The following is a 24,271-nucleotide window of genomic DNA, read 5'->3' on the forward strand; positions in this document are numbered from 1 at the left end:
AAAAGCATTGAAAGGGCAATAATTCATGCATTGAGTACTGCTTTAGACTGTGGAGGTCATTGGCACATGGAAGTCTTCAAAAATGTATTGAGAGTCTAGAGAGATGGTGGAGCACAAGAGCAATCAGTGGTATTGAGAATTTTAGAAGAGGTTCTTCCTCTGCAGCAGAGTCTAAGGGCAGCCCAAAATACTAGGAATTTGAGAGAGGAGTTGGAGTGATAAAATGCTAAGATAAATATAGACAAGGAATATGAACCAGTTTGTTCTTACCACATTAGATAGGGTGAAGAAATAACTTCTCATCAACATCCTGCTTATGCAGTGTTTGTACCTCTAAGAAACAGAAATGTCAGTTGATACTGAGAAGGAAAATAAGCAGCTACATGAATACCATATGTCCTCTATAGGCCAGAGCCAGCATTTCAGGACAAACCATTAATCGATCCACATGCACAAAGCACTCCTTAGCTGTTGCAAGTCTGTCTCATTCTCCTAAGGCTATTTTCCAAGAGGAAATCCTGGCCTTCTTTCCAGCTAGGTAAGTGGAGTATCTCCTCTTCACATAAGAGCAGAAGAGGACTTCAAGCTATCTACAATTATGATCGCTGCAAGCTCTGCTCTGCTTGCTTTATGTTTACAATCAAGAGAGACAGTTGCCATCTCTCAGGCAGAAGTTAAGACTTACACTAATTCTGAGCAGTGTGAAATCTGAAAAGAAGAACCATGTGGATTTCACAGACAATTACTCTTACTTTTGCATGTTTGTGCAAAAGGTGCAGACTCACAGGAAGCAAGAAAATACATCTGGGGTTCCCCACCTCACACCCATGGGTATGTGTTTTTCCTCACAGCAGCTTGAGCTTAGGAAGGAGAGAGATTTCAGCTTAAACACCAAATTTTCTTGACATTGCTAAAGAGGCTGTCAGAGCAGATCTGTCTGCATCCTGTGAGCCAATTCAGGAGGCCTCTGTTGGTCTCTCACAGCTTAGTTCTTGTGGTGTTTCATGCTGAAAACCTTTGATGCTTGTACTAACATAGCTGCAGTGGATTAAGGACCGTTTAACAGAGGAGAAATTTTACCAGCTCATTCTGTGTCACCTCAGCAGGACTGAAATATCAGATGTACCTCACTTTCCTCCCAGTTCCCTTTCACGTTGCCTCACACCTCCTCCTCGTGAATGATACCATTGCCTTCTGCTGTTGTAGTGGTGGAGGTAAGCTGAGCATAACTGAGTCACTGAGTTTAATGAACTGTCATTGTGGTGCAATGCAGGTTCTGGGTTGACCAATGTTAAAACAGAAGAGATATCCGAAGTGAAGATGGATGCGGAGTTCCGGCATGACTCAGGATATGAAGTTCATCATCAAAAGCTGGTGAGTGAACAAACAGTGGTTTGTATGCATACATTTTGAGCTGCTGATTCAAGTCTTGAGCTAGTGGGTCACATTTGCCCTAGGTAATATGGATGCTGAAAGTGCCAACTGAAGGTTTGCGTGTGAACAGATGATGGTTTTTCCTGGTTCTCTCTTAAATGAGAGCAAAGCTGGAACAATTTCAGCAGAGCATGGAAAACCATCAAGTCTTGCACTGTCATAGTATCATAGTATCAGTCAGGGTTGGAAGGGACTACAAGGATCATCTAGTTCCAACCCCCCTGCCATGTGACTATAGATGGTCATGTGGGCAATACTTGTCCCATAGTCCATCTGTCATGGTCAGATTCAGAGATCAGAGGAAGGAAAATGCTAAGTAAGTTCAAAACATTAAAAAAAGTGTTTGATGGAGACATGCAGCATGGTGCAGCAAGAAGTAGAGTGACACTGTTTCAAGAATAGAATAATTTTCTGTCAAAACAGGCAGTAGGCTGAACTCCAGGGAGCATCACCTTCCATGAGACTGTCTGCTTGAAATGAGATTGTCTGCTGGCTTTAATTTTAGTTTGTACTTGACTATATGTGTGTTTTGTTCTTTAACATACATGAAATTATTAACAGATGAAGGGCAGGTAGGAGCACAATCTTGTTTCCTATGTGAACTGTGCCAAAAAATGCCAAACAAAACCAATGCAAGTAAGAAGCAGCATTGCCTGAAAGCTTTTTTCAGTCCCTTAATGAAGAGCCCATACAGCAGTGCTGACTGACTATAAACCTTTTCTGCTTCCTCTTTTGTAAAGGTGTATTACATGATGAGATTTCAGGTCCGTGACTTTCAATATCCTGATATTAAACTTGAAAGCAGTTTTCTTAATGTATTCTTAAAGCTAAGTAGTGCTGAAAATTAAAATTAACATGGGACTCCAATTTGCATTTGAACTAGGCAATCACGGTGTGAAAAGATACTCTGCCGTCGCTTTGATGCCAAGGACTGAGAATTCCCAGTTTGATGAGCTTAATCCAAAATGCATTAGCACTAATTTGGGAAATTCTGACTTGCTTAGCTCAGATGACTTAAACGTCCTGATGGTGTAAACTCATGCAGTTCACTGAGGCGAAGGAACACGTTTCAGATGGAGTGGTTCTTGATCCTGTGTCAGAGCCCCTTCCCAGCAGCAACTTTTAACGCTTAAGCGATCTGATACCATTCTGAGCAGTTTGGTGCTGGCAGCTATGCTTACCACGCTGGCTGGCAGGGAATGCATTGCAATTCCTGCACTTGGTTAATCTGTCATGTTTAAAATGGGGCATTTCTGGCTTTCTAAAGCATTTTATGCCATGGGTCTTACTGACAGGTGCAACCATTATTTAACAATTAGTAAGCTGCTCTCTAGGTTATAGAATAGAATTGAATAGAATAAACCAGGTTGGAAGAGACCTTCAAGATCATCGTGTCCAACCTATCATCCAACACCACCTAATCAACTAAACCATGGAAACAAGCATCCTGTCAAGCCTTGCCCTGAACACCCCCAGCAGCGGCGACCCCACCACCTCCTCGGGCAGCCCATTACACTCTGTGTAAAACTTCCTCCTAACCTCCAGCCTTATCTTTTCAGCTGAGACTGAGCAAGGAGTTTGGTATCACTGAAAAAGTGCTTCACTGATACCTTATAGAGCACTTCTTGTTTACCACATGCCATATCCTACTTGATGTCCTTCTCCATTAGCTTTAATTCAAAAGCAGTAATCAGCAAATACTCAGATCTGTGTTTGCCTTCTCCTCTGCCCTGGTAGAATTTACTGAGACAGTCTCCAAAGAATATGGCTTTGAATTCAGCTGCACATTGTATTTTGCACACAAACTTCTGACCTGAGCTGAAATTGCAGTTATTTTCTCCTTTATGAGCATTCAGATTTTAACTGTACATTGAATTGATTTTGATGGCTCAGAGTGCTTTAGGCCTTCTTCTGTTGCACGTGGGTATTAGCTGGGGCATCTCACAGTGCTCCAAAATACTATGGCATGAGAATTTCAGTCCTGGGCAGGTCAAACTGACAGAAGGAATTATTACTTTACATGAGCTTGTGCCAATGCTGCCCATTGTGTGTACTTTACACTGAATTCTTAACTTTAAGCACGTTTCTGGCTTACAGCTAGGAACAATATAAATATTTATATGGCATGCTTTAATACCTCTCTGAGGAAGATTGTGTTTCTTAAGGAGTACAAATGTTATACAGCTCATTATCATTCTCAGCTGGTTTCCTGCTTCCCTCTGCTTTTTTTGTTAAATACTTCTAGAAGTATTTAGTCTTTCAGAGTGAGATACTATTACAATTCTGTGAATGTGATTTATTCTTTAATCCTTTTTGGCCATTTTAGATAAAAATAATAATAAGAGCCCACTATTGACAAGCAGACAAAAGGTTTTTAAAGTATGCATAGATATGAAATAATCCAGCATATTCCTTGATTACAAAGAAGGATAGTGAAAACAATCCACTCACTTTCCATACCTGCCCCTGCTGCTGAAAGGCTGTCCACTGATCTGCCTTATCAGTACACATAATTCAAGTGGATCTTTTCTGGTTCTCAGAAAACTGCCCTCTTGTGTAGGTCTCACATGAGTATAGGTACAGCTCATTCTCCCTTCAGCCTGCAAAACCTTTGTGGCCACTGAAACTGCCATGCTCGTGGGTTTTGGACTCCTGCCTTTGATCACAGTATCACTAAGGTTGGAAGAGACCTCAAAGATCATCGAGTCCAACCTGTCACCACAGACCTCATGACTAGACCATGGCACCAAGTGCCACGTCCAATCTCCTCTTGAACACCTCCAGGGACGGCGACTCCACCACCTCCCTGGGCAGCACATTCCAATAACGAATGACTCTCTCAGTGAAGACCTTTCTCCTCACCTCGAGTCTAAACCTCCCCTGGCACAGCTTCAAACTGTGTCCCCTTGTTCTGCTGCTGGTTGCTAGAGAGAAGAGACCAACCCCTTCCTGGCTACAACCACCTTTCAGGTAGTTGTAGAGAGCAAAGAGGTCACCTCTGAGCCTCCTCTTCTCCAGGCTAAACAACCCCAGCTCCCTCAGTCTCTCCTCATAGGGCTTATGCTCGAGGCCTCTCACCAGCCTTGTTGCCCTTCTCTGATGTGAGAGTTTTCTCACAACTGGTTGTGTGCAAGAGTCACTGTTGTCCTACAGGTCTTCAGTGCTCCTTAACTGAAGAAAGGCATGAGGCATAGTCCAAACAACCTGCACAGATGCAGATTTATGAGCACTTTCATGATTAGCATTCTCACAGTAAATAAATCTGTATGCTTCCCTGGTTACTCCTCTATAAGCTTATCAGTCATTTTGCAATTAGCTTGACTCACTTACCCAAGGAGACAAAGCAGCTACTATCCAAGATCCCTGCAAAAGCAAAGACATGGAGATGAGTCTTCTCCTTACTTACAGCACCACTGCACCACAGGCAATGAAGATTTCCCAGTTGCTCTTCTCAGGCTGTGAGAGCATTATGATACAGAGATCCAGTTTTGAACAATTAGAGTAACATGCAAGGCTGCTTAATTAGTGATACTTCAATAGGCTTTATATTGCTGTGACAGACAGATGGGTTATCCAGGTAGTCACTGAACTTTTTTATAAGCCCCTTTATTTTTCTTTTGCAGGTGTTCTTTGCTGAAGATGTGGGTTCAAATAAAGGTGCCATCATTGGACTAATGGTGGGAGGTGTTGTCATAGCAACAGTTATTGTCATTACTTTGGTGATGCTGAAGAAGAAGCAGTACACATCTATCCATCATGGGGTTGTGGAGGTAAGAAAAGACTAGCAAGACAACTGGTGTAACACGTACAAGACAGTCAGCACACTGCTCTGTAAATATGTCTACAAAGGAAGGAACCATGGTTTTGGCCAGCCCGATGTTCAGAGTTGGAGTGGTTGGATCTGGCAGAGTAGAATCAAACAGCCTTATTGTATAAATGCAGAATATAAACTGTGCTGAGTGTAAAAGCCACATCTTCTGGAACTGTGCCAGAACAATCAGCTCATGATGTGAGAGGTCATGCTGTAGGAAATATAACAACAGCCAATGGGCAGATACTGCACAGGAGGAATAGTTTAGTGTAAGTATTGTTGGGAATGCACATACATGAATTTCTTTAATTTAGCTCACATGTAAACATTTGAGACTGGCCTTCTGTTGTGTTGTGCTGTACCCTGCAAGGGCTTTGCCTCTACAGTAGGTACTTTATTACTTTTTATTCTCCAAGCAAAAATTTTCTTTTGCCACCATCATCTTTTGATTTATGACTAATCTGAAAGCTGTGCATTTGAGAAATAATATATAAGGCTGCTGTGGGATTTTGTCGTTTTCCCAAGCTACCAAGTGCATTTGTGGTCAGTTTACAGGATCTTAAAATAGCTCATCTGTTGCTTGGGTATAAAGGGATCTCTGTAGGGAGAAAAAAAATTTACTTGTGAGAGCTGTAAGGAAGCTCATGTATCTTTATTTTCCTCTTGTGTATTGACATCTGCTTTGCTGTATGAGTGTCTGGTTTGTGCATAGTACTAACATTAGCCAACATTGGGAACATTTACATATTTTTGCCTACCAAAACTGGTATTTTAAATTTTAATCGACAATAACTCTTGTTCAGTCTGCAATTACACTGGTTCCAGCTCTAGTCAAATGAACCTTGCTTTGGTCTTGCTGGACACATGCATGCTTCCTGATACATGTATTTAGAGGACAGTCTCAAGCTGCACCAGGGGAGGTTTAAGCTGGATGTTAGGAAGAAGTTCTTCACAGAGTGATTGCCCATTGGAATGTGCTACCCAGGGAGGTGGTGGAGTCACCATCACTGGAGGTGTTTAGGACGAGACTTGATGGGGTGCTTGGTGCCATGGTTTAGTTGATTAGATAGTGTTGGATGATAGGTTGGACTTGATGATCTCAAAGGTCTTTTCCAGCCAGGTCTGGTCTATGCTATTCTCTTCTCTTCTATGCTATTCTCTTCTCTTCTATTCTCTTCTCGTCTATGCTATGCTATTCTATGCTATTCTACCGCCTGGGACAATGAAGGGCCTTTATCTTCAGCCTGTGTGTGTATGCCCCTGTGTCCATACTGTGGTTGCCCACATGGTTTGAAACCTTCTGAAGAGGTGTAGCCAGATAAGAACTGACACTTTCAGATGATATTTGAGCAGACAGCAAGCTGTACAGAATTTGGACTTAGAGGCAGAAAACAGTAAGCAGAAATCTCAGCTTTAGCTTCCCATATGAAAGCTTCCAGCCTGTTTTGTAGAAAGTTGAAGTGGGTTTTAGTTTGAAACCACTGAGTTGATAGCTGCTGCCAACAGTTGTGCAGCTCTCCTTTGGCTGAGTTTAAGAACTGCAGAATAGGTCAGGAGGCTTGCTAGGCCAAAGGCCCAAATCAGACATTGAATGTGGGCATACCCTTATCGTAGTACAACCTCACAATTCCAGGTTGGCTTCACCTGATAGGATGACACAGCAAAGGCAGGCCTGGCTGCCTTTGAGCTTTCTTTGGTGACAGTGAGGCTGGAAATGTTGGGCTAGAAATAGCATGCACAAGCTGAACACACAATTCACATCAAAATGACAGCTTTGCTTAGGAAATAAAAAAACATTACAGGAAAGCATAAAGCTTTGGCACCCAGATGTACCACAGATATTAGTCAATTTGTAGTACCACAGCGTAGATGATGTCACCTTGTAAATTAGCTGCATTGTGTCTGGCACTGGCAGACAGGATTCCTTATTCTGCCAGACTTGCTCTGTGGTCTTGGCAGACTGCATAGCCTCACTGTCTAAGCTTCTGGCCTGAAAGAAAGGCATAATGTCTATTTTTGTCCCAGGTTGGTGAAAATTTTGTAGCACTTACTTCAAGGAGAAAGCCCTGCACCCAAAGATCCATATACAATGGATGTTTAATATTAAAATGTCTTCAGAATTAAACTGTTCCATTCTAAAGAGGATTAATTTGTTCAGCAGCAATGCACCTTTAATGTGCTGTGCTCAAAAAAGCACAAAAGAGCATAATCAGCTCATGTAAAAATAACACCTCTGGATTGGCTGGGCACATTTTATCACAATTTGCAACCTGTTTGTTGCATGTCAGAAGTTACTGTGAGAGTTTTAGCTCTGTGGTAATGGATGCAGCATTAGCTCTTTGGTAATGGATGCCTTCTCCCAGGCAACCAGCGCCAGAACAAGAGGACACAGTCTCAAGCTGCACCAGGGGGGGTTTAGACTGGATGTTAGGAGGAAATTCTTCATAGAGAGCGTGATTGCCCATTGGAATGGGCTGCCCAGGGAGGTGGTGGAGTCACCATCATTGGAGGTGTTTTGGAGGAGACTTGATAGGGTGCTTCGTTGCATGGTTTAGTTGATTAGATAGTGTTGGGTGATAGGTTGGACGCGATGATCGTGAAGGTCTCTTCCAACCTGGTCTATTCTGTTCTGTTCTGTTGTATTCTATTCTGTTCTATTCTATTCTATTCTATTCTATTCTATTCTATTCTATTCTATTCTATTCTATTTAATTACAAACCAGGTCCTGTTCCACCTGTATTCTCATCTGCTAAAAGGTGAACTCTTACTGCAGTACTTTTTACTCACGTCACTATTTCTTTAACGAAAGATGCTATTAAAAATCCTGTTAGCGTGGGGTTTGTTTGGGTTTTTGGGGGTTTTTCAGCTCTGAGGAGAAATATACTTGTCCAACTTTAGGAAAAGTGTCAAAATCATTTTCTTTTGAGTCTGAGAATATAAATGTTTCAAAGAGGTTTCAGCCTCCCCAGGAAGACTACCACAGTTAAGTAAATGGTGGAGAGATTGAAAATTGCTTGTTGTATGTGCACATAAGCACTCCAACAGACAATTTAAAGGTGGTGTTTGCCGGTGCACACACTCCATCTGTCTAGAGCAGGTTACTTGCTCCATGAATGCAGGTAGCAAAAGAGAGGTTCTCAGCTGTCTTGTGCTCCAGAATTCAACAGACTGTGTCATCTCCTCCTCTTTCAGGATCTCCTCTTTGGAGCTCATTTGCTTTCTATTATGGAGGCAAGACCTCCATCAGGATGGGGAAAGGTGACAACAGGAGGGCTCACAGCAGTAGCTTTACAGTGAAGATGATGGGGCACTGGGACATGCTGCCCAGAGAAGCTGTGAAGTCTCATTCTCTGGAGACTTTCAAAACCCACCTGGATGCGTTCTGTGCAGCCTGCCCTAGGTGATCCTGCTTTGGCAGGCGAGTTGGACTAGATGATCTCTAGAGGTCCCTTCCAACCCCTTACATTCTGTGATTCTGTGATCCATTTATCATTATTTAAACCACAGTGCTGTGGCTGCCAGCACCTCCTGTCTGGGTTTTTGATCTGCCCCACATGCATAGAGGCAGCACATAAATTTTTCAGCAGCATTACAGTCTTCCTGACTCCACATTAGGATTTTCTGTTTGAAAGATTCATAGGCTGAAGCAGAAGAGGATAGATGGACAGACAGTCTCAAAAGAGGTTATCTACCTGACTGAGCTGCTTTCTCAAGAGACATCATGGCATGAAAAAGAGAAGTGTCTAGGCTGCTTCTCAGCAGCACCAAAGTACCCACACCTCTTATGTTCTGTGTTCAACTTCTGCCACCTCCATAATGGATGCAGAAAGCTTCTTAAAATGGTAAAAGGCTTTGGGGGTTTTCTGACAGAGAGCTAATCAGGTTCAAGGCATGCTGTTTGGCAGAGCAATGCCTAGGACAGAGGTGGTGAGGAATGAGGAGAAGAGTTTGGCTGAGCAGAAAAGACAACATTCAGGATGAGTGATAGTGCATGTGGGGTGGCAGTGAGATGGATTACCCTGCAGCAGTCAGCTCCAGGAAGGAGAGGGAGTATCAGCACTACTCATTTTGAAGACTAAAGGGGAAATTTTAAATAAAAAATTCAAAACTAATGGACTAAGCCTGCAAGGAGGAGCTTCAATCAATCCCCTTCATCCCAGAAATGCCATATTGCAGAGCTTATTGGACTGTTGGGATAAACTGGTTTTATCAAAGTTAGGCTTTTTAATATGGAATATTGTGCAAGGGTGTTAAAAATGCAGTCTCATTTTACTGCCCTTGCTCATTGTTTCTTCATCTTTCTCCTCCCTGATTTTCTCCCAGGCTTCTCTTGAATTATTTTTGTTTGTTTCTTCTGCCTTGCACTTTCTTAGATTCTTTTTTATTTATGTTGTTGTCTTACTCCATTTCTTTCCCACAAGCAGGTTGTGCTGTGTGCTTATCACGTCTTCTAGTCCTGACTAAGAAGTGCTGAGTGGGAGGCTTAAGCTAAAATGGGTGACAGAGTTCAATACAGTGTTGCTTGGTGCTTAAATCTGAAGAAGCTCAGCACAGGTTCTGGTGTAGCCCTGCTTTGCATCCCAGCCTAGTAGGGGGAGCCTTCTAGAGAGAAAGATGCTCTCAGGCATGTATTGATAACACAGATATCCCAAATCCTTCAACCCCAGGGCTTCATGCTGTGCTTTAATTTCATGCTAAAAGAGAATCTGTTGGTGGGTTTAGTTGTGTGTTGTGAGGCTCTGACTTCTTACAGAAGCACTAGACCCTGTGGTAGTGTGGTGTTACTGTTCACAAAAACCAAGGCTGACTTGGTGCTACAGCAGACCCTTCAGGAAGGAAAGGAAGGGTGGCTTTTCCTCTGCACACACTTTGTATTGTTGTTTTCTACAAATGCCAAGAAGGCTACAGGAACATTTGCTGTTTTCCCTGCTTTGTTCTTCTTTTTCCTTAGCAGCCTCATTAGTGACAACTCCAGCAGCAGCAGATGGCACGCAGCAGCATTGTCACAACCAAAGCAGTTAATGCTATTAAATTTGTGTGGTAGTCAAGGCAGGGATTAGGTCTTGTATGTGTTTGTACAAAACCTCTATAGAATGGACTTGTTAGCCCCTACTGCTGTTACACTGATGACATACCTGCTTCGAAGAAAACAAGTGCTGCCCAACAGCAGCAGCATCAAAGTAGTGCCAGAAGTTGAATCATGGCATATGATTTAAATGGTGCATTCTCGTGAAGGGAGAAGCTGGCAAGCTGTGGAGAAAGGACAGGTAAAGCAGCAGGAAGCAACCCAGCCTCTGGAGCTGATTGCAGACATGAGTGCTGTGAGTTGTTGCAGCTCTCTCAGTGCCTCTCATCCAAGCCCACTGCTGCTCTCTCTGCTGGGTGTAGGTGAGACTCGAGCAGCAGCAGGCACGAACGGATCCTTGCAATGCAAGTACACAGTTACATGCCAGCTGCTGAGCACATCGTTGTACAGAAATGTCTTGGGGATTTGGGTGTAGAGGTTGAAGAGGAGATGGGCTGTGAAATTCCCAGGGGTTCTCCTGTCCTTGATGGATCAAAATGATTATAGACAGCCAAGCTGAGCACTCACCGCTCACATAGGCTGGCCAGGGGAAACCTGTCCTTCAGAAGAAAATATTTTTCTTTGTGTCACTTCTGAAGAGAGAGAGAGAGAGAGGGACAGGGGAAGAAAAGCACCATCTTCCCCCCTCCCCAGTTTCTAAAACAAGGGAAATCTGGAAAGAAAAGCTTAAAGCAAGGGTGCCATCTCTCTAAACAACATCTCACTGCCAGACGGCATGGCACAAGAGGCGAAGAAATAGACAGCCTTGGAGCTGACTGCATAAGGGAATTGCTTGGTACAAATCCAGCTTAAAAAAAGAGAGAGAGAAAGACAGCCTTTGAGTGGAAGTATTTTAATAGCCAAAAAAAGGCCAAATTATAATGCAGAACCAGAAAGGCAGAAAGCACCATGTCAGTGATCCTTTCTGCCTGGCATCCTGTTTCCTGCTGGAAGAAGTCAAGGGTTTGCTGGAACACTCAAGGCTCCCAGCTATGGAGTTTCACAATAACTTTGTGAGCAAATGCCACATGTGACCCCTGAAGCTGGGCATTGCACAGAAATGTTCAGTCACTGCATAAGGAAAACATTTGATGGAAGATAGAAAGTTGATTGAAAACACAATTTGAGATTTGGAACACGAAGAAGGAGATTTAGAAGGGGCACAGATACGAAAACAGATCGGATTTGGGATTAGCAGTTCCTCTGAGCAGTCAAGAGCATGTGCTACACACAGAACATTTTCTTACCCAACTAGAACATGAAGACAGAAGATGGCTGAGGAGCCATTTTTGGGTTGGTACTGTGGGAAAGATGGTACTGTGGTATAACCCACTGCAGTACAAGAATGGCTGCAAAAACCAAGCTGAGCAGCCTGTGCTTGTCCCAAGCGTGGAAGAACATAGCTTTAATCTTTCTCCAAGGTATCAGGTAGTAATTTACTGAAGGTCATAGTCTGTCCTCACTAAGCTGAGTGTTTTCCAATATTGTAGATTAGATTTAAAGTGAGTATCAGACATAAGTACTTCTCCTTTGATATTTTATTAAAAGGTTAGAGTAAGTTAGCCTACTGTATGAGGCTTCTTGAGAGAATAGACTTTCCCTTTTCCACAAAGCTGGTTTTATGCTAAAAGTAAGTGGCCATTTCTCCTAAAGGTCAATACTTAGAGTAATCCACAGGAAAATGTTTGTACCAAACAGAGTCTTAGACACCTTCCTAGTTTTCAGTTTTTGATGATGTAAAATTCACTTGTTACCTTCTTTTTTTAAGAGCTGCCAAACACCAGAGATACCAGATAGCAAATGAAATAGCTGACAAGCTATTAACCATAGGTGCTCAGCAAGAGAGCCAGAATGCAGTGGGGTTTGAATACACTCAAAAATTGAGCTCATGCAGCAGAAGTAAAATACCTAATTAACATTTAGAGAGTGTTCTTGTCCATCCTAATTTGATGAAATCTTACCTTTTACCATAATGGTCAGTGAAAGATGAAAGTCATTTGTGGAGCAGCAGGTATTCAGTGGAGAAGTCTTGACTGAGCTGTGGTTTTGCCTGTCTTCCAGATAATCAAGAAAGGTCATTCTCTGTTAAGCAGAAGTACTTAAACCAGTGCAGACACATCAAGTTTTTTCTCACTAAAGTGAACCAAACTTGACCCTGGAGACAGAGAAGTACTGCTTCCACAAGTGCAATGGGATTCTTTGGTCACCCTGTGTCTGGCTACTCTGACATTTCTTTGCTACCCTCATTTCATTTATTTTCCATTTAATCTTTCTAGATCTTGAGACCACAGCACCCACAAAAGATCTGAGGGCAAAATACAGACAGAAAGCAGCCTCAAGCAACTGAGCTTTTCCTTTTCAGAGCTCGCTGATCCCAAGTATAAATAGCAGTATCTATTCTAGTGGAAAAAGTCCAACTGATAATGGGAGACTAGCAGGGAGGTGCAAAATATATCCCCTTTTTTAGTTTGTGGAGTGACTTGCTTGCTGTGCCATGCAACAGAAAACAAAGCTGATACTGCTGAATTTGGCCAGCTCATCTTGAAGTTCTGAAGCAAAAAACTGAGTTGCAGAATTGTTCCTACTGCCGTATTTTCTGCATATTACTCTGTCCAAAAAGTGAAGCATGACTGTCACAGCTGCAAGGGCTGTCTCTTGCAAGTCACCTTTAAAGATGTTTGCTGGCTTCTTATTTATTGCTGGGTGCAGTGCTGTCTGTTGGTTTTGTTCATGAGACCATTTGCAGTCCTGCATATCTTGGAGAGAAGAGTTTTCAGAGACAGTTCTCTTCAGACAAAGTGAGGGCCTCCAGGCCCTAGGTTTATGGAATCACTGAATCACCAAGGTTGGAAGAGACCTCAAAGATCATTAAGTCCAACCTGTCACCACAGACCTCATGACTAAACCATGATTTAATACTCTATAATGGAGTATCGTCTTTACCACTTCTCAGACAGCTTTATATTAGACTTGCTTTTGAGATTTAGACTGGGCTTGGGACCTAACTTACTTTCCCCTCTTCATTTAGAAGGAGAGGGGAAAAAAAGGGAGGAGGAGACAAGGAAGAACCTGTCAAACAAATTGCATTGTGTTTAGAGGATACTTGCTGCTTGAGTCCAGATGGGAGGGACATGTGAGGTAAGCTGTCAGTCAAGCAAAAATGTGAGCCTGTTCGTTTCTTCTTACGACAGGTGGATGCTGCAGTGACACCAGAGGAGCGCCACCTTTCCAAGATGCAGCAAAATGGCTATGAAAATCCCACCTACAAGTTCTTTGAACAGATGCAGAACTAGGACACCACAGCAGCCTCACGAGTTGGACAGCAGAATGATTGCTTCACTGCCCATCGGTGTTCAGTTATAGAATAATGTGGAAAGAAAGGAAAAACAAACACTCTGTTTTATTATTTACTCATTCTCGCCTTTTGACAGCTGTGCTGTAACACAAGTAGATGCCTGAACTTGAATTAATAAAATCAGTAATGTATTTTCTCTCTCTCTCTTTCTCTTTACATTTCAGTCTTTACACTACATTATTAATGAATGTTTTTTGTGTACTGTAAAGAGGCTAGCTGTATTTAACTAGTGCATGGATAGATTCTCTCTCCCAATTATTTATCACGTAGCTCCTTAGCCAGTTGTATATTATTCTTGTGATTTGTGACAAAAACTAAGTCCTGATTGAAATATGCTTTAAGAATTGATGGGGGATGCTTTCCGTGTCTGTGGGGTTTAGCTGCTTCTCTTTGCTGAGCTACTTCTTCTTTTTGTTTCTGATCACTATGCATTTTAAAGGAAAACAACGTTTTTTAAAAGGTATTCCAGATGAGTTACTGAAATTCTTTTCCCTCTGCAGCTGCATTTTATTGTACAGATTGTTGCTCCTGCTGTATTAGTGACGTAGAAATCATGGGAATACGCATTCGTTTCTTTGTGCCTGTTTTATGTGCACACTTTAGGCATTGGAAGGTAAACTTCTATTTTCTTTTCCATGTATCTTTTTGATCTTAAAAAAAAAAGACAACAAAAAAAAAATATTAAAAAGAATCCCTGTTAATTGTGAGCACTTCTTGGGGTGGGGGGTGGGGAAAGTGCCTGCTGGTTGAAAATTAACAGGGATCCTCTGCAGGATGATTGTACAGAACCATTGCTTATGAATTGATAGCTTTCTACACTGTGTTACATAAATAAATTAAGAAAAAAAGAACGTTTGGGCAAGAGTTTTCTTTGCAGGCAGAAAGCAGAAGTTTTCTAAAAGCCACTTAAATGGCAAAGTGGATGGATGTTCACACTGAGAGAGGGCTGAGAAGGGATTTACCTACAAGGATCACGGCACTCGCAGTCAGACCAGAGCAGAAGGGAGATGGCAGTGAGATGGGGTGGGGAGTGAAGGGCACTGACTTTAGAACACCTGCCTCTCTAAGATGTCTTCTTTTCCTTTTTTTTTCCCTTTTCCTTTCTTTCAGTTTGTATAATAGTGTTTTAATGTAAATAAATACATTCCTGGAGGAGCCCTCTTGTAGTGGTGTGTTTCTGCGCCGGCCAGCTGCCCTCGCTTGAGCAGAGGAGCCCAGCATGAATGACGCAACCTTTCGCCTCCCCATGCGTCCCCAGGAGCAACTTGCTGGCAGTCTCTTCTCTCAACATTGCTGCTCCACTTCTGTCGGCTTCCTGGTGAGATCAGTGACCTGCAACGTTCTTCATCCATGAACACCAAGAGCCTCCCAGGCTGCAAGACCATCCAGCCCATTAATGCAGTATGACAGTGAGTGCCTGGGAAGGCTAGAACAGCACCACCAGTAATTTTTTTCCCCAAAGCTGCAGGAAAAAGGCAAAGACCTTGGTCAGCCATTGTACATAAATGCCAGCCAGGCACCTTCTGTGCTTTGCTGGCTGGAAGCCTGTCTCAGAGGTTCCTTCAGTGCCCTCTAGGGGCACATTTGCGGTACAGGGCTCACCTGCCAAGAGTGGCAAGACCACGGTAGGTGAGTGGACCTGGTGATCTTCAAAGCAGCCTCTACCAGAGCACAGCAAGGACCCCTCAGGTTGAGCTTGGAGATCAGCTGATGGAGCTAAAAGCTGAGTAGTGAAGTAGGAATTGCATGAACACAAAAGAGAATTACTGTTTCTCTGCAGCAAACAGATTAGATAAAGCAGGACTGGGGATAGAGAACTAGAAGTAGAATAAAGACAGCAAGATCCATCCAGGGAAAGCCCCTTGTTAAATTGGTTTGTCTGCAAGCCATGGCAGCCCTTTTCTCCAGCCTCACCTGCAGCTCTTGTCTGCACAGCGAGGTGTAGCATAACTACAGTGAGGCTGCACAGCTCAGGTGAATAGAAGAGTTGCTCTGGACCTCAGCTGAGAGAATACTACAGTTTCCAGCCCTGTTTCACTGACTCATCCTTCCCCAACCAAGACCTTCCACAAAACCTCACTTGTTTGGCCAGTTCACCTGCTCCCCTGGTGTCCTGGGTTAACAAAGTCCACTCCCACAAGTGCACCCTCACATACAGATGGGAGGGAAAGTAACATACGAAAAAAGCCTTCTGGGTTGAGATAAGGAGTTTAATGAGACGACATGCTCACAGAACCACAGGACATTAGAGGTTGGAAAGGACTTCAGAGATTGAGTCCAACCCCTGTGCCAGAGCAGGATCACTTAGGGTAGTCTGCACAGGAATGCATCCAGGCAGGCTTTGAAAGGCTCCAGAGACGGAGACTCTTCAGCCTCTCTGGGCAGCCTGTTCCACTGCTCTGTCACCCTCCCTGTAAAGAAGTTTCTCCTCATATTGAGGTGAAATCTCCTATGTTCAATCTTGAACACATTGGTTTTTGTCTTATTATTGTGCACCACCAAAAAGTGATTGGTCCCATCCACCCCTCAGATATTTATAGGCGTTGATCAGATCCCTTCTCAGTCCTCTCAAGACTATACAGCCCCAGGTTTCTCAGTCTCTCTTCATAGGGTAGGTGCTCAAGTCCCTTAATCATCCTTGTGGCTCTCCATTGGATTCTGTCCAGTGGATCTCTCTTGAAGCCCAGAACTGGACACAGTATTCCAGGTGTGATGTCAGTTGCCATAGCAAAACCAGCAGCAGAAGCCACCGATAAAACAGTTCCCCTACACTCACACAAGCACACAGCAGCCCACTCCAGACAACTGGAAGACAGAAGACGCAACTGGAACAGGAAGCCTTTCATGTTACAGTGTGAACATCACGCCCCATGATACTTTGCTCCAGCCAGCACTTTGATTTGGAAGCTGGCATGATATCAGCTTGGTATTGAATATGCACCAGCAGATTCAACTCAACCCATCGCACCTTGTACACAGCTGTGCTGGCTTGCTGACCAGGAGGTGTATGTATTCCTTCAGTGAGAGGACAGCCAGGGCAGGTAGTTTCACAAGCCACCTTGTGAGGATGCAGTATGCTATTCTGAATCAGTGGTAGGAAAAACTGTGCAGCTTCCTGTTGTGTGTCATCAACTAGGTGTTTATTCCCTTCACTCTCCCATCCCTGTTGTATCAAGGGAATCCAGTGCAAAGGATCAGAGCCCTGGAAACAGTGTTATTTTCAGACCCTGGAGTACCAATGCTTTAAAAAGAGCTTCCAGAATGCTCTCAGAAGGGTTACCATCTTGTTTTAAAGCTAGGCAGTTTGGGCCATGATAACGGATGATGGTGAGCAGAGAGCAGGCCTCAAATTGCTCCAAAACACATCTATTACACATATATTTTGTTAGGTGCCTGTGTGTTTCCACAGGTCTTACTATACAGGTTGCACATACCCCCAGGAAAGGAATGTATGAGGCTCTGCTCTTTGTGCATGTCCAGTGTCATAGAGAAGGCTCCTACTTTGGGAGTAAGACAGGATGTAATTCAATTTATTGCAGTCTCATTAACGGAGCATTATCAAAAATCCTTCTAGAAGAAGCTGGAGTAATCCATAAAATGCAGAGGGCCACTGGCCTTTAAAGCAAATCCCATTTATAAGACCATAATCCTATGCAATCCCAGTTATAGAAAAATGCAATTGCTTTGAACAGTAATTCCCAGACAGCCAAGCTTCCTGGTGTAGGTTTATTTGTCCAGTGAGACACTGGTGCTGCTCTTGCTACTTAGGGGCGAACTTAATCGCTCAGTTTTACGCACTGATTAAGTGAGCAGTTGTTATGAGGCCGTCCGTACAGGCACACTCCTGAAAGCAAGGGAATAGATGCATGCTGTGACACACATGTAAAGCACACATGTAAAGCTTTAAAGCACAAAGTTCCTGCAACTTTCAGAGGAATGTTCCCACAGCTGCTGCAACCCTGGAAGCTACCTAGCAATTTATCACAGTTCCTGGGTAATAGCAGCAGAATCTTGCCCATCTCTAGCCGTGCCAGCTCCTTACTGTGGAAAGATTATATTAGGAGTAAATAAAAGCAGCAGTTTGACAGGTTCATAAAGCAGAAAAGCTGTCAGAGGACAGTAGCTAAGCACCTCACTTCCAAGCTCAGGATTGATTTGGTATTGCCTACTTCAGCAATAAACCGAGCTGGGTGGTTGCTTGCAGCTATGGGCTGGAAACAAATTCTGCTCCCCAGCCCCAAGAAAATTAGGGGTGTAGGGGGAAAAAAAATACAATTAAAATATCCCTGTATCTTGATTTGATAGATTGAATGTGAAAAATGTTATGGCCTGAGTCATTTTGACAGAACGGGGTTAGGGAGCACTTACACAGTGGGTCCAGCAGCAGAGCTGGTGAGGGTGGTCCCCAGGAAGAAAGAACAGTGCTGAGCAAGGATGACAGCCAGCACCAATCTCCTCGGCCTCTGACATACCTGCTTGCTTTTGAAGATATTGGTGGTCCTGCTCTTGGTTGGTTTACACAGATCCTTCCAGATTAATGAGTACCAGATGCAAAGTGAAACTCCAGACATTACTAAGTACATACTAGAGGAGCCACTCCAGAAGACATGCGTACATGTGCCATGCTCTGCATTCAGGACCTGCCCCTTGGTAAATTTCATTCTCCAGCTACAGAGTGGTCTAGGAAATGCAAATGGAGGCCTGGTGTTGCCCTTACAGAGAACAGCTTGTAGCAGCTGTGTTTTCCATTAGGTCTGTCATGATCCTTGCACAGCTCCAAAGTCTCTATCCTCATTACATCCCCACTTACCAAGGCAATTTTACAACCATCGCCGTGTGGCCAAATGGCTCATTTTTATTGTTTAAACTAATGGATGTGGTGGGTGGTGGGTAAGCTGCTGTTAAAATGCTTCCAGGCAGCAAGATTGAAAATATTCTAATGACACAGGACAACAGATGACAAACACTGTGTGCAGCATCCTGGTTGCATTCCTCTGCAGTGTTTCCACCACATGATGAGGAGGGTCTCGCGTCCAGCTTTTCATCCACCAGTACCCACAAGTCTCCACAGAGCTGCTTTCAATCCCTCCATTCCCCAGCCTATTTTGACACTGAGGATTCCCCCAACCCAGCTGCAAGACCTGGAACTAGTGTCTCTGGTGTTTGTAGCCCAGTTTGTCTAAAGTAGTTCAATAGAGAGAACCAACAACACTGGTTTCAGATAGGATGTCACCAAGATCAAAAGATAGACATTATTCTTTTTAAAGACTACTACTAAGTATATTCTTTAAAAGGAGAGAGAGAAAAACAGCTGGCACAGGCAAGACACCCCTCAACATGGGTGGCCAGCACCTGCAGGAAGCAGATTCTTGAAATAGCTACTATGCTGCTGCTGGTTCAAAACAGGATGTCATAATTATGTCTGTTTCAAGTCCCTGAATGCCAGGCTGAGTCCATCTAACTATGCCTAAGTGCTACTTCAGGCTGTAGCTCTGGGGAGCAGTTCAGATGCAGGATCTTTTTTTCTGTTTAATTGGGATGAGGGTTGAGGAGAAACACACAAAATCTCATCTGCCCCTCATGCTGCTTCTCTAAAAAGGGACTCCTGCACTCCTCAAGCCCCTGCATAGAGATTGTAGCAAACCTTAGCTACAGCCAGCAGTGGTTTGTTTCTCTTGCACAGAAAACCTGCATTGCCAAGGCATTTGGCCAGTTTTGGCAATAGGTTGCTAGAAGATCTGCTGTCAAAATCTGTTAGCTGCCAAAATTCAGTAGCCAAAAGTGTTTAGAAGTCAACAGTCTGTGGTTTACAAAGCCTAAATTTTATATGGTTGGGATTTTTAAAAAGTATACAAAAAATAGCTACAGAGCATGAAACTCTACTCAGTGCTGCAGGATAGGTGTTATTCTTAAAAGCCCACCTAAATGAAGGCTTTCTCCTCCTGACTGCCAATGGCAGGCAGCAAAAAGAGCTGTTTTTCCCTCAAGGAGAGTTGGCCAAGCTCAGGCCTCCCTCTCCTGCTTGCCAAGGACAGCCCTAAGGAAACACTTGGAGCCACAAAATGCATGATCCAAATCCCACCGATAACCCATACTTTATAGAGAAAATAACCAACACCCCCATCCTGACCCTCTTCCATTCATAATCAGTGACCAGAGAACACCTTCCACAGGGTACAGGACCCACCAACGGAGGCACAAAGTGAAGACAGACAAATCTGGTTTGCACTACAAAGTCAACAAGGCTCTCCTAAGCCAACTCAGAGCAGACCAGAAAGAATAAGGAAATGCAGAGAGCCACAAATGCACATACAGTGTCAGAGGAGAGGCCTGCCTAAGCCCAGCATCCCTCTTCCCCTGGTAGCCAAAAATGGAAGGTGGGGAAGGATAGAAAATACTCCTAGATATCCACTGTGTTCTCCTCAAGATGTCTCACACTGTTAGGACTTTCAAAAGGTGCCAGTGGCTGAGTGTATGGTTGCTGGTGCAAGCCTCGGAGAGCATTTAACATCCACAGCACCTGGTCCAGATAGGCATGTCTAGACCATGGCAGTGCAAGGTAGGGACTTGATGGGGTGCAAGCATATAGGCCCATTTTATGAGAAATGCCACAGCAGAGTGTCTAGCCACTGCCTTCAGCCTGTATTAATTTAATGCAGAAGGGCCTTTATGACACAGAATCACCAGAATCAAACCCAGCACTCTTAGGCAAGTGACGTGCCCAAGCATAAACTCTCTTTACTTCGGCTGTAGCAGTAATAATACCTGCATAATACCAGTCCCTTCAAAGGGCTGGATTGTTATTCTGAGCATGACTTTGATCAAATATAATCCTTAAACATAATGGTTAAACAACATAATGCAAATCAGAGTGTTAATTTTGCAGGTTCCTCAGAACTGAGGTGCCTCTGGTCTGCTGGCAATATTAAGGAACTGGCATTTGATATGGTTCTAGCTGCAGATGCTAGTGAGCTCATGGTTAACAATATAAGCACAGACCGAAGGTGGCTTCAGCTTTCAAACTGGAACTCCAGACAGAAGAGTAGTCTCAGCAATGTTGCAGGTGGGCAAATGGCATTTTGGACTTCCCTCTGTGATATCACATCTGTGAAGTATGTGCAGTTATATACCTACTGGATGGCAGACTGTCATAGCATCACAATACACCAGCCTATGTACACTAAGTCTCAGATATTGGTCAAAGGAATGGGCTTGAGCTCAATGATCTTCTGCATCTCACTCACCCACATTGCCACCCCAAGCTAAACTGTCTTGGTCTATAAATCCCTTCAACCCTTACAGCAAAACCACATGACTCCTGTTCTTGGAAGATGCCTGTGATTTCACATCACTGCTCCTGGGACAGAAGAAGTACAAGGAGAAAATGCGACTAGGCAGTGTCCACCCCAAACCTCCACCATACTGCAAGTCAGTGTGACAAACAAGCCAGGATTTTCCTTCCTGTCTTTCCTGAGGTGCAGTCTCAGCCCTGTGCCCTCAAGTTGGATAGCTTGAGTCTATCACTGTTTTCTAGTCATAAGCCCTGTGGCAGAGCCTTCCTCAGCATATGGGGTACAAAGGGGTTCAGTCCTCAGATGCAGAGGATCCAGACACATGTTTCCATTTATCCCAGCAGAGCAGCCTGCCTACACAGTGAGGTGGCTGTTAAGCACTGGAAGGAGGCCCTTCTGCTCAGCTTGTGCCATCTTACAGCATCAAGTTAACTGAGCCTGGGAGAAAAGAGTCTAAGAAGGTTCCTGTAAGGTAGCCATGAGGGGTTTGATTGTTTGTTGGGTTTTTTCATCCAGATGGAGGAAGTTGTGGAATTCTGTGTTAAAAATTATCTTAATATAAAAGAAACAAGGGGCAAAAACATCATCATTATTTTATGACTGAAGATTAAACCTTGCATGGTTTCTGGAAAGAGGAAACATACAAACCTACTTCTGGGGAATATTTACCACCACTTTAAGAGGAAGCAGACAGAGCTCTGATGATATGGAATAAATAGCCACATCCTCAGTTTCTCTTACTGACTTGCTCTACAGGGCTTCCTAGTCATCACCCTGACTGTAAGACTCATCTGAGACTTTGGAATCAAATGTGTTAAAAAACCTCCACCCCACAGCAGTCCTCTATTGATCTGCCTGAAATGATGAGCCCTGGCATATGGCTTTGATGGCTAATACGAGAGGCCTATAACAAGTTTAGATGAAAGAAGATGTGTTTTGTAGCAGACCTATGCATTCAAAACATGTGCTCAAGGAATGCAAGATCCTGAGACTTTAATATATTATGCATTCTTATCTGCCTCCTGATTTCAGGACCTTGAAGGTGTACTCACATCTCGCTTCCAAGCACTCGGCAGCAGGAGTACAGCCTGCTTGTGATGCTGTGGTCAGAGCACAAAGTGAGATACTTGTGAGATTAGTCAGGTCCATTATCAGCCCAAATGAAATATGTAATGCTACTGAGACGAACACAGAGCAAAAGATTATATTGCTCTTTTTTGTGCTTATAAAACTGCCCTTAAAATAACCCCAGACAGCTCCATAGCATCCTTGTGAAAGCAAGCAAAGCTTCTGGCCTGAACTCTTACTGAATTAACATACCTAAAATGCACACTTGTTCAAAATGCAGTGCTTGCTTGCAGGCAAGACACTAAAAGCCAGAGGTTTAGATTTAGACATGAGCACGAAGATTCCTTTTTTTTCCCCAGTACACTCCTTCATAGCCCAATAGCATGAAAACCCACAAACACAGCTAATAGCTAATCAAACAATTTCTCTTTGCTGGAGAAGAGAAAATGCTACAATTATTTCTATTTTGAAATAATTGGGAGCTCTTTGAGGCCCCCACAGCTCAGTAGCTTTTAAGAATGCACAAGATTCTCATTAACATCGATTTTTATATTTGAAAGTTCAAATATAGATACACAACTCAGGAAACGCTGCAAGTCAAAGGCTATCGTAAAAATAGGCCCCTGCCACACTGCCAGCTGCATTAGGAATACACATTTGTAGCTGCATCTCTGTGAACCTATAATTATAATGAACACCAAATATACACAGTGTAGGCAAGTCACTGCTAGCTGAATGGCATTTTAAACAGCTCCATATGCTTTTGACTAAACTGCTGGTAAATGTACACAATCAAGTCCTCGGCATTTTGCTACTGCCTAAGCTTTCCTTCACTTTTTTGGTGCTGCAGATTATTACACAACTCAGGAACAAAGTCTGACTTCATTAAAACAAAAACATGGATTTGTTTAGAAGTCTGTTCTGATTGTTTTCCTTCAACCTGTCTGCAGACTGCATAAACTGTAAGCTCTTCAAAAGTGTCCTCTTTTAATCTACTTTGACTGCACTTCTTTGAAGGAAACTCTGGTCCAAAGTCAGAACTTGAATAGAATAGAATAGAATAGAATAGAGTAGAATAGAATAGAATAGAGTAGAGTAGAGTAGAGTAGAGTAGAGTAGAGTAGAGTAGAGTAGAATAGAATAGAATAGAATAGAATAGAATAGAATAGAATAGACCAGACCAGGTTGGAAGAGACCTTCAAGATCATCGCATCCAACCCATCAACCAATCCAACCCACCTAAACAACTAAACCATGGCACCAAGCACCTCATCAAGTCTCCTCCTGAACACCTCCAATGATGGCGACTCCACCACCTCCCCAGGCAGCCCATTCCAATGGGCAATCACTCTCTCTGTATAGAACTTCTTCCTAACATCCAACCTAAACCTCCCCTGGTGCAGCCTGAGACTGTGTCCTCTTGTTCTGGTACTGGCTGCCTGGGAGAAGAGACCAACATCCACCTGGCTACAACCTCCTTTCAGGTAGTTGTAGAGAGCAATAAAGTCACCCCTGAGTCTCCTCCTCTCCAGGCTAACCAACCCCAGCTCCCTCAGCCTCTCCTCATAGGGCTTGTGTTCCAAACCCCTTGCCAACTTCGTTGCCCTTCTCTGGACACCTTCCAGCAAGTCAACATCCTTCCTAAACTGAGGGGCCCAGAACTGGACACAGTACGTCTTCCATACTAAATAATTAGATCTTGATAAGCACTGTTAGCCTCTTCTTATTTGAGAGCAAAGATCACAAACTGGTGTAGCACATTTAATTTTGTATGACTTCCAACCTGAGAGCATTCAGTTCAGGACTTCATGAACATGGGGGGTGTATAGGTCTCAATACCACAAAAGAAATGCAAGTTCTTCCAGAGCTGTAACAGACAGAGCTGTTCAAGCAACTGGAAAAGAGATCAGCAGAACCATGAAATATAAGAGGTATTCTGGAGGTAATGAGCACTGAAATGCATTGGAAACTTCATGCTGCTGCTACTGCTGTTGATAAAGTGAAAGCTGATGAGACATCTGGCTCATCCCACCTTAGCAATTAATGCAGGGTAGTAAGTGTGGATCTGCTGATCAAAGCATTTGGTCCCAAGGCATCTTGCATCCCTGTTATGACCTAAATGCAAGTGGTTTATTTCAGAGTCTCTATAACCCTGCCTCCAGGGCTAAACAATTTGACTGCATGTATGGTCTGGCACTTTCCAAGACCCAAATGACCCCACCAAACCCTGTCTCACCCACTTGCT

The 24,271-nt window shown here is 43.5% G+C and overlaps 1 protein-coding gene across 3 annotated transcripts in view; it reads left to right on the forward strand.

The window, feature by feature from the left end:
• Window positions 1–14,815, forward strand: part of APP (amyloid beta precursor protein) — a 212,352-nt gene extending 197,537 nt beyond the window's left edge. For all 3 annotated transcript variants that reach the window (XM_054166113.1, XM_054166112.1, XM_054166114.1), the window contains 3 exons: window positions 1,274–1,374; window positions 5,058–5,204; window positions 13,503–14,815. In XM_054166113.1, the coding sequence (XP_054022088.1) occupies window positions 1,274–1,374; window positions 5,058–5,204; window positions 13,503–13,604 (350 nt within the window). In that variant the 3' untranslated portion in view covers window positions 13,605–14,815. The remainder of the gene's footprint in view (window positions 1–1,273; window positions 1,375–5,057; window positions 5,205–13,502) is intronic.
• The last annotated feature ends 9,456 nt before the right edge of the window (window positions 14,816–24,271 follow it).

Source organism: Dryobates pubescens, chromosome 12 (assembly GCF_014839835.1).
Source record: "Dryobates pubescens isolate bDryPub1 chromosome 12, bDryPub1.pri, whole genome shotgun sequence".
In the NCBI taxonomy this organism is placed as follows: Eukaryota; Metazoa; Chordata; class Aves; order Piciformes; family Picidae; genus Dryobates; species Dryobates pubescens.